The 9,940-nt window shown below is 41.7% G+C and overlaps 1 protein-coding gene across 2 annotated transcripts in view; it reads left to right on the top strand.

Annotated features, from left to right (window-relative positions):
* The window catches only part of LOC140346989 (rapamycin-insensitive companion of mTOR-like), a 20,301-nt gene extending 10,706 nt beyond the window's left edge, over positions 1-9,595 (top strand). Inside the window, exons 13-38 of one of the 2 annotated variants that reach the window (XM_072433289.1) lie at positions 48-138; positions 238-304; positions 392-472; positions 1,197-1,297; positions 1,377-1,542; positions 1,623-1,724; positions 1,802-1,848; positions 1,922-2,057; positions 2,538-2,737; positions 2,930-3,056; positions 3,144-3,308; positions 3,530-3,606; positions 3,994-4,072; positions 4,155-4,264; positions 4,342-4,429; positions 4,514-4,606; positions 4,683-4,789; positions 4,886-5,115; positions 5,308-6,373; positions 6,448-6,570; positions 6,807-7,066; positions 7,142-7,342; positions 7,411-7,563; positions 7,641-7,764; positions 7,842-7,980; positions 8,061-9,595. In XM_072433289.1, the coding sequence (XP_072289390.1) occupies positions 48-138; positions 238-304; positions 392-472; positions 1,197-1,297; positions 1,377-1,542; positions 1,623-1,724; positions 1,802-1,848; positions 1,922-2,057; positions 2,538-2,737; positions 2,930-3,056; positions 3,144-3,308; positions 3,530-3,606; positions 3,994-4,072; positions 4,155-4,264; positions 4,342-4,429; positions 4,514-4,606; positions 4,683-4,789; positions 4,886-5,115; positions 5,308-6,373; positions 6,448-6,570; positions 6,807-7,066; positions 7,142-7,342; positions 7,411-7,563; positions 7,641-7,764; positions 7,842-7,980; positions 8,061-8,141 (4,214 nt within the window). In that variant the 3' untranslated portion in view covers positions 8,142-9,595. Of the gene's footprint in view, positions 1-47; positions 139-237; positions 305-391; positions 473-1,196; positions 1,298-1,376; positions 1,543-1,622; positions 1,725-1,801; positions 1,849-1,921; positions 2,058-2,537; positions 2,738-2,929; positions 3,057-3,143; positions 3,309-3,529; positions 3,607-3,993; positions 4,073-4,154; positions 4,265-4,341; positions 4,430-4,513; positions 4,607-4,682; positions 4,790-4,885; positions 5,116-5,307; positions 6,374-6,447; positions 6,571-6,758; positions 7,067-7,141; positions 7,343-7,410; positions 7,564-7,640; positions 7,765-7,841; positions 7,981-8,060 lie in introns of both variants that reach the window. The other variant, XM_072433290.1, reaches the window with a different exon arrangement.
* The last annotated feature ends 345 nt before the right edge of the window (positions 9,596-9,940 follow it).

Raw genomic sequence — 9,940 nt, 5'->3', positions numbered from 1 at the left:
GTCTACTAAAAATATGACTGCTTTTTAATAGCGTGGTTCTGTTTTAGACCCTGCCAGGTTCCAGGACACGTGGAGACTGTCGGATGGCTTTGTAGCTGCTGAGGCCAAAGTCATTCTACCGCATCGGGCTCGCTCCAGGTATAAATAATAATTTAGAGACTGACTTTATTTGTATAAAAGCAAACCTCACACGCAAGATTAAAATCACATCCAACGAAAACGGGTTTGTCTTTTCAGGCCAGATCTTATGGACAACTATTTGGCTTTTGTGCTGTCAGCTTTCATCACAAACGGGCTATTAGAGGTCTTTCAATCAACATATCTATGAGTTCTGTCTGTGCCTTTTTGTGGCATACATAGTTTATTTACTTACTTTTTTTTGCTCAATTAGGGTATTGTTGAAGTTGTGACGAGCAGTGAAGACCAGCTAGCTGTGAGGGCGACCATACTTTTGGGAGAGCTTCTACACATGGTAAGAACTGAAGAAAAACTATTCAGTTGTTGAAAAAAGTATTATGTACGTCGACGCTGGAGGTTCTTTTGGTTTTTCACCGTCTTGTATCGGCATGGGACGATATTGACATTTTGTGCAAAGAATATCTTGGCTAAAACAATTGCATTTAACAATATTGCAATAACTATAAAAAATGCAGACTGTTAAAGAATGTATCATTTTAATATTATGAATAAATTCAACGATCCAGAAGAGGACATCATGGATAAAAGATGTTTATTGTCCCTTGTCATGTATTATACTTTGAGTTATATGTAGCGGAGTATTTATATTCTGCTTCGTCACTTATACACAAGTCAACTATTTGCATTACAGCTATTTTTTTTGTGAAGATTATAATAAATGGCATTGATTTATTATTATTATTTTATTTCCATTATACGGCTTCATGTTATTTATAAAAGACAAACGGTGTGAATCATGAGCTTAATTTGCCTTTTTACATATAATAACACTACATTTTTGTTTAAATAATGTGGTTGATATGATCTGGCAATGTATCTATTCTGCCCTCACAGAGTTTTGACAATTTCACGCCACTTTCCCCTTTAGTTGACTAATCGTTCGGCCAGGCATGTCTTTAGTCGACCAAGAAATCTTTAGTTCTTTCAGGCAGCACGCTCTGTTCTTTTTAAATGTTCTTAAAATTGTCTTATGAATATTAAACTTATTTTTTCTTCAGGCAAACACCATCCTTCCTCATTCTCACAGTCACCACTTGCACTGCCTGCCCACCCTCATTAACATGGCGGCCTCGTTTGACATCGCCCAAGAAAAACGGCTGTAAGTGCAACCGACGCGTCACTCGATACCACAGTTGCGGAAGTAAAATTATTCATTCTGAAATGTTTCTGTGTCGCAGTCGAGCAAGTGCGGCCGTCAATAACCTGAAGCGTTTCCACGACAAGAAGAAGAAAGGCCTGAAGCCCTACAGTCTGTACTTGGACCACATCATCCGAAAATCAGTGTCCTCTCCTAACCGCAGAGAGTCCCATTCACGGCCATATCGAGACATTTATGTTATTAAGGTACATTCATTTCTCGCTGTACACAGTTGTTGCGTATGGTAGTTTATAATTCGTAGTATGTGTCATTTCTTTGCACTCAGGACACAGAAGAAGCACTTATGATGAATTTGAGAGACAGTCAAATCCTCAACCATAAGCATAACCTGGAGTGGAATTGGCTGCTCATTGCCACAATTCTTAAGGTAAATATTATCCTAAAGGTTTCGCATATAAAACCTCTCAAATATAATGGATGTTAAACAAAAAATGTCCTTCTCAGTGGCCACATGTAAACCTCAGGAACAATAAAGATGAACAAATGCACAGGTGGGTGGCTTTTGCATTATTTTTTACCTCTAGTACTGTACAATTTTGATGAATTTTGTTTAATACTCGCAAGGTTTGTGCGGAGGCTGCTGTACTTCTATAAACCCAGCAGTAAGTTGTACGCCGGCCTGGCCATGGATCACACGAAGGCCAGGCAACTCACTGTGGTCGGCTGTCAATTTATCGAGTTCCTTATGGACTCTGATGAGGTAGGTCTTCTAATCCGCAAACGCAGGAAGATAAAGATAAAATAATCAAAAATAAATAAATAGTTTACCCTTGTTCTGTACATTGCAATTAAATGTAAATATTATGTCAATAAAAGTGAAATATCTTGAACGGAAAAATATACTTTTACTGGTAGTATGTCCTATCGCAGGGTCTCCCAATAAATTTACCTGTGGCCCTAAGCACTGGGCTCCACAAATATCTTCTACCTCTGAGCATGCCTTGCTTCACGAGAAAAGACAAGCTGTCCGAGATATAATAATAAGTGCATAGCACAACACTTGGGAAACTGATGCACAGACGTATTAGTTTAATATGAATGAAACTAGACAAAAGAATAAGAGGGTCTTTCGCTGGCTGCCTATTGGAGATCCATGTTCAATAGTAATCCTAGTGAAACTGTTTTGTTTCTCATATTTGTTTTGTATAGTATTGTTTTTAAACTCTGCTGCCATATTTAGGATGGGCAGGGTTACCTGGAGGACCTGGTCAAGGACATGGTGTTGTGGCTCTCCTCGTCTTCCGGCCTGAAGCCTGAGCGCTCACTCCAGAGTAACGGCCTGCTCACCACTCTCAGCCAACACTACTTTCTGTTCCTCGGGACACTCTCGGCTCATCCACAAGGCGTCAAACTGCTGGAGAAATGTGGCCTGTTTCAGTGGTTAGTGAATGCTGGTTTTCATGTGACATAACTACATTTTGTTCACCTGTACAGTTTCTTTGATGATAAGAACCGATGAATAATCTAGTTGATAAGTGCATGTACCAGAAACGGCTCCCCAGATTTAAGCATACAAGTTCACACTTTTTGATCAACACAGTGTATAGTATTTTGAAAGCGCTGTTGTTGCAGCCTGCTGAATATGTGCTCGGTGAAGAACCAGGATGCTGTGCTAAAATTCGCTGTGACAACCCTGGACTACAGCAGAGATGGGCTCGCCAGAGTGATACTGTCAAAGATTCTCACTGCTGCTACTGATGTAAACCATAGCAATTTTACTCCCCTTTTTTTATTTTAATACATGGCACCTAAACTTACTTAATGTTCCTAATATTCTTTGTTATAGATCTGCCGGCTCTATGCCACCAAACACTTGCGTGTGCTGCTGAGGGCTGGTGTGGACTTCTTCAGCAGCTGGGGCATGGAGCTGCTGGTCACACAGCTCCACGATCACAATAAAACTGTTTCAATGGAGGCTCTGGACATCCTGGATGAGGCGTGCGAGGACAAGGTGACTTCCTTCAGATTTTACCAGCTGCTTAATTAAGTGTTTATCTGTCACTAAAAAGTTTTTCAGTATTGCCTCAGGTACAACATTTACAAGTGATAATATGAGCACAGTTTGGTGACAAATCAATTATCTCTTTTGAACATGTCTAGCAAAGGTTGTCATGTTTTAGTACAGCTGCTTTTCTGCTGATTGGGACTAATTCATGGTTTCTTGTTTTGCAGGCTAATCTTCATGCTCTCATTCAGCTAAAACCAGCCCTGTCTCATTTAGGAGACAAAGGCCTCCTGTTGCTTCTCAGGTGAGTTTGAATTGCTTTACATACGGTAATTCATTACACAGGATTACACTAATGCAAGTCTGGTACAGTTCAGGACTCGCATGCTATATAAGAAGAAGAATATACTTAGTGTGAAGACCTTTTATAGTGGAGCAAGAAACCTTTAAAAAAAAAAAAAAAAAAAATCAATGCTTTTTGTCACCTCAGAGTGAGTCTAGAGGAGGTGCTGGTTTGAGGAAATTCCACAATCCGCACACGCACTGCAGAGGTCTCAGGTATTTTTAGGTTGTCGCGTGAACCTGGGAGTCAAATACTCAACGCTGTAGTTAATGTGACAGGCAGTCCTCAAGTAAACCACTCAAATGTGTGCTGATCAGAGTGTGTAAACGGCATTCATTCTCTTCCCAGGTTTCTTTCCATACCTAAAGGATTTTCTTACCTCAACGAGAGGGGCTATGTCAGCAAACAGCTGGATAAATGGCAAAAGGTATTGAAGCTTTTTACTTTACATACCAACACACAAATGACACAAATCGAATTTGTATTATTAAATTGCATTGTAATTACAGGAATACAACCTTAAGTATGTGGATTTGATAGAAGAGCAACTAAATGAAGCACTAACAACTTACCGCAAACCTGTTGACGGCGACAACTACGTCAGACGCAGCAACCAAAGGTGTGAACTTGAACCCAATGCAGCTGATTAAATGTTTCACCCAAGCCTATAACTTCTCATCTCTTGTGTCTCTCTAGGTTACAAAGACCAAATGTTTATCTACCTGTACACTTGTACGGTCAGCTAGTCCATGATAAGACAGGCTGTCATCTTTTGGAGGCCCAGGTATCAGCGCTATTTTGTTTTAGTTTGACTCTGGTGCTCAAATTGCTCTATGAAAAAGTCTTAAAACCTCCCGTTTATGTGTAGAGTGTAGTTCCTGATCTCAGCTACACAGTTCGCTCCCCGATGCTGGACACCTGGGAGGGCATCAAACAACTGAAGGCTGCTCTATGGGCTCTGGTCAGTTACAACCCAAATCAAAAACTGCCTTTCCCACACAACTAAGCATATAATATGTGTGGGTTTTTTCACGCAGGGCAACATTGGGTCTTCAAACTGGGGTTTGAATCTTCTGCAGGAGGAGAATGTCATTCCAGACATTCTTTCACTGGCTCAACACTGTGAAGTATTGTCAGTGAGAGGGTAAGCCTACAATAATGCCTCACACTTGGCGGTGTTATATTAATTTAAATGTCACTCTTATCAATCTGAACATTTTTTAATGAACTTTTTCTCCAGAACCTGCATCTATGTTTTGGGTGTCATTTCTAAGACGAGGCAGGGCTGTGAGGTGCTCAAACAGTTTGGTTGGGATGCAGTGAGACACAGTCGTCGGACACTGTGGCCTGTTACTCCGGACGAGGTGGACACACAGTTGACCTCTGAACTCTCATCGGTACCGAGCACTCTCAGTCTAAACTCAGAGTCTACCAGCTCACGGCACAACAGTGAGAGCGAATCTCATCCAAGTACGTACAGCCATTTCATATATATATATATATATATATATATATATATATATATATATATATATATATATATATATATATATATATATATATATATATATATATTATATACTTTTTTTTTTTTTTTTTTTTTTTTTTTATATATTTATCCCTTCATTTAAAGTCAACTTTCTTTGCCCCTCTTTTTTTCAGACATGTATATCTTGGACGATGACAAATGTGACATTTTTGACCAATCAGATGAGAGTTGTTATATCTCACACAAACCGGTGAAAGACCGCAGTCCTTTCACCATTCTGGCATCCTCACGTTTTGTTCGAACACGCTTCCTGAACTCTCTGCCTCTTTCCAGTAAGAAAATGCGCTCCATCAGTGACCCCAAAACCTCATCAGGGTCCCGCACACCGACTGAGCTTAAGAACATGAGGCGAAACCGGACAGTTACTGAGCCATCTGTGTACAGCCCAAATCAGAGTGACGTCTTCACTCCAGTGTTTAACGGCCGAGGGATACCCAAGAGCCCCACTGTGAGCTTGGAGACCTCGTTTATCGGGACCAGGGGCGGTTCCGATGAGCAACTAGTGGATGGTCAATTAGTGAGGAGCGGAGGCTCTGGATTGGGCCTGAGTGGTCTTGCACATGGAGCTCCAGAGCACACCTTGAGGGAGCGGGAGCAGACTAGTCGCGAGCGTCTGGCAGGGGATGGCGGTTCCTCTAATGTGGGAGGAGGTGGTACTCAGTTTAAGAGCCGCAGTCAGAGCTTCAACACGGACACCACAACCAGCGGCATCAGCTCCATGAGCTCCAGCCCCTCCCGAGAGACTGTGGGAAACTCTGAGCATCCCGAACCTGAGCCAGACTCCTCAGACTGTGTCAGCCTCAATACAGTCGTCTCAGCCAAAACTGTCAAAACTCTCTCCTCTCTCACCCCACAGCCACAGACTAACCACATGAACACATCAAAGTCCTCCACTGTGTCTCTGGTACCACCTGGCTCCTCACACACTCTCCCACGACGTGCTCAGTCTCTCAAGTCCCCTTCAGTTACCACCATCAAGAGTCTGACTGACTGTAGCTTCATGTACACCAGTCCCAGAGATGCTTTGGGCTATGCCACCCTCAAGAGGCTGCAGCAGCAGAGGTTACACTCCTCTCTGTCTCACAGTGAAGCTCTGGCTTCTCCCGCCAAAGACGTCCTGTTCACAGACACCATCACCATGAAGACCGGCAGCCTGGACTCTAGACTCACACCTCGCAGGTAACGTTAGGTTGTTGTATTTAACCACATTCATGACTTTTGACGAATAATGGGAAAAGTTTGCTTGTGAAAAGGTTTTCTGCAGCAAACTACAGACCACCACAGTCAAACAGTTCGAGGATGACAGATAGAAGGGATACCTGTCCAGATTCCAGTGTCTTAAAATACCGCAGGATGTCCAGAACACTTGTACCGCGGTGGGTGGGCCACGCTAGTGTCCCCCATAGAGTAGTCACTGCCTGTAGCTTTGTGGAATACTGGTTACCTTTGGAGTTTGCCCATAGCACTTTAGTACTTGTTGATTTGTCTAATTATTCATCTTAACCCGTACACTGTTTTTAATCCAATGTTTAAACTTACTCCCCATGACCCTTTTACCTTCCAGTCTCTCCTCCCGGATCCTCTCATGCTCCTCTCCTCTTGGTCTGCCTAGGTTTTTGAAAGCTCTGAGCTTTGCTTCTCTGGATAAAGAGGAACTACTCAGTCCCATCAACCAAAGCACTTTACATCGCTGCTCTTCTGTGCGCTCCATGGTCTCTAGTGCCACTTTTGGGTGTAATGATGATTACGTCGGTCTGGCTTTACCCATGGACATAAATGATATGTTCCACATCCGCGACTCTGCATACTTCCAGCAGAGAATCAGTCCCCCATCTGAAGAGAGAAAACACTTCCTCTTCGGTGATGGAGATGGTATACTTTTTCAGTCCTCAAATTTAAAATAAAGAAGGTTACTTGGCTCTGTCACTCATTGTATTCTCCCTTAAGGTGAACGCACAATCCCCCTGCTGAAGCAGCAGTTTAGTATTTCTGAACTCATGGCAAGTCGAGGCGAGAACCAGAACCACCTTTTTGATTCAGAAGAAACCGGACTACAGGACCACTCTGACGACAACTGCCTCTACTGTGTAGGATCCAGTGTCTTGGGGTACTGCACTCAGCCCCAGCTCAACACACACCCTCGGACAGGTACAAACCTTCACTGGCAAACTCTTGTGGAGATTACAGGTCATGTGGTAATGTCTATTGCTGTGTAGAATATGTGGACTTCCAGTCGTGGGGAGGTCAGACAGGACATCGTCTGGAGGTGATGCCTCAGTCCAAGTTCTCGGGAGTCTCAGGCTGCAGCGACGCAGCTGTGTCACAGAGCTCTATCTGTGGTACTCCCACTCCCACCAGCATTGTAATTGGTAAAACAAACGCATCTAATGAATTTCAAGCCCAATTAAACAGTCCCTTTAATACTTAAAACATTTATTATCTTCAGATGGAAAGGCATTATCTGAGGACGGGCCTGCCTCCAGAGTACTGCTGAGGAAAGAAGTGCTTCGTCTCATAATTAACCTCAGCTCCTCAGTGGGAACCAAAGGCCATGAAACAGGACTACTAACGTAAATGCTTTATATCCTCTTGCAAAACGGGTTACTCTGAATTAAAAAACAAATCTAATATACCATTCTTTTTCCAGGATAAAGGAAAAGTTCCCGTATGCTTTTGACGACATCTGCCTGTACTCTGAGGTTTCTCATCTTTTGGCTCATTGTATGTTTCGACTGACCTCCAGACGTTTCATACAAGAACTCTTCCAGGACGTGCAATTCATGCCTGTAAGAGACTGCCTCACTTTAGACTATAAACTACCTGTCTTTTGGTGTACTCAATTATGAAACGTCTTTGCTAATTTTAGATGTACGAGGAAGCCGAGGCAATCCTGACGAAGCAACCAAAGCCTTTAGAAGATGACGTGGACCCTGCTTCTGAATCCTGATCCACCCTCCTGTTTGTTCACAGCCCCAGTCCTGTCGCTCAGCAAACTCTTATCCATTTCAAATTTACAGAAAGCATGAAAACTATCTGATCTGAAGGACTTGGAAACGCATTTCTGTTGTTCAAACAGATCACTGTGGCCATGTGGAAAGAAGACGTTTGTGTTTTACTTTCAGGCAGATTAGTGCTTCAAACTAAAAGTCACTATCTGGAAACTAGATGCATGTCTAATGCCGTTTCAGACTTTGCTTAGAGACTTGATGGTTTCTATTATGAGAACCAAAAATCGGTGGGTTGGCAAACTCCAACGCTCATGGCGTTACATAAACATCAACCAAGCTGGACCATTAATGATGACTAAAGACTGTCTTTTAAAATGGCATCATTTTAACTCTCTGCAGAGGTGGTGTTTATTATAATGAAATGAATAAGGCATGTTGTGTCTATGCCCTGTAAATTCATCCGGACCCTCATTTTATCCCATTGAAACAAAACACTACCACTGGTCTTGCTGTTTTTAAACTCGCCCCTATATTTACCTTCGCTCTGCTATAGCCAGTGTTTCGCTTTCACCTCACGACTTCTACTACAACCTAAAGCCTCTTTCTTATCCACACAAACCGCCAAGTACTTCTCTTCTCAGACAATCAGCAATCACTATATTTTTTTCATGACTACGCGCACTAGTTTTGGCTCTTCCTCCTCCTTGCATAGGGCCTATTGTGTTGTAAGTAAGCTTTGCAGTTTCGGGACATCTCAGGAGGTGGTGTCTGATCTTTGATCTTTCATATAACTCATGATGTATTAAGTACTCTGCTCATGAACTACCTGACTGATATCCCACTTTAAGCCTTTGTACCTCTGAGCTTCACTCCTTCTGCATGTGTAACTCGCATGGCCAAGCTTCAGTGCCACCTCAATGTTTTTCTCGCTTGTTGTAAGACCTAAACAGAAAAAGATTGCCATTACATGCTGCCATTACATTTTGGTACCACCCAGATCTCTTCACAATGCAATATCGCTAACTTTGGATTAAGACGGGGGCTGGGAAGACTTTTAAAATAACATTAAATGAGGATGGCGGAATTTGTGGAAGGTTTTCAGGGAAACAGAAATGACTGTTTCCATTGGCTTGTGTTTTTACTCTAATGCTGCTACAAAAAAAGTAAAAAAAAAAAAAAAATACAATGGACTTGTAGAAAGATGATTTGTAGATCAACTGATTGACTTCAGATCCGATCTATTTATTGTATGTCTGTACTATAGAGTGAGCTCAACCAGAGAAGAAAAGTTATTTATATTTTTCCTCAAGACTGTATTATAATTTAAAATGTTTTTGTTTTGTTTTTTTGCCTGAGTCGTGGTTTCCCTTGTATAATGTGTACAGTATGTTTTGGGGCACTGACCTAAATAAACATACAATCCTAAAGGGATGCATTGTTAATAAAACAACATGGAAATACCATGGAATCAAGATGGTGGCTTTTGTCCATTTGTAACATTTATTTAAATAGCTTCAAATATCTATCAAAGTTTTATTGTAATTTTATTGGTGGACTACATACATGTATTATGGCAAAAGTTACACAAAGGTTTATCCACAAAACGAATCACAAGACAAAGCTGGAAGTATGGAAAATTAAAATCAAAACGTAGATCTTTAGTGGACATTTGTACATAAAACTATTGAAACTGCACATGGAGTGATAAACCATTCAATTATTCTCCGTTGCAACGCTGCTGTTACGAATACAAAATAATTGTTAGTACAAAATAACCCTTAGCATTTCTCAAGTGTCT

This window comes from Eucyclogobius newberryi, unplaced genomic scaffold (assembly GCF_026437365.1).
Source record: "Eucyclogobius newberryi isolate DKJ021-1_F unplaced genomic scaffold, fEucNew1.0.hap1 SCAF_6, whole genome shotgun sequence".
NCBI classification, from domain to species: Eukaryota; Metazoa; Chordata; class Actinopteri; order Gobiiformes; family Gobiidae; genus Eucyclogobius; species Eucyclogobius newberryi.
The sequence above is the reverse complement of the archived record's forward strand: the minus strand, read 5'-3'. Positions and strand labels throughout refer to the sequence as shown.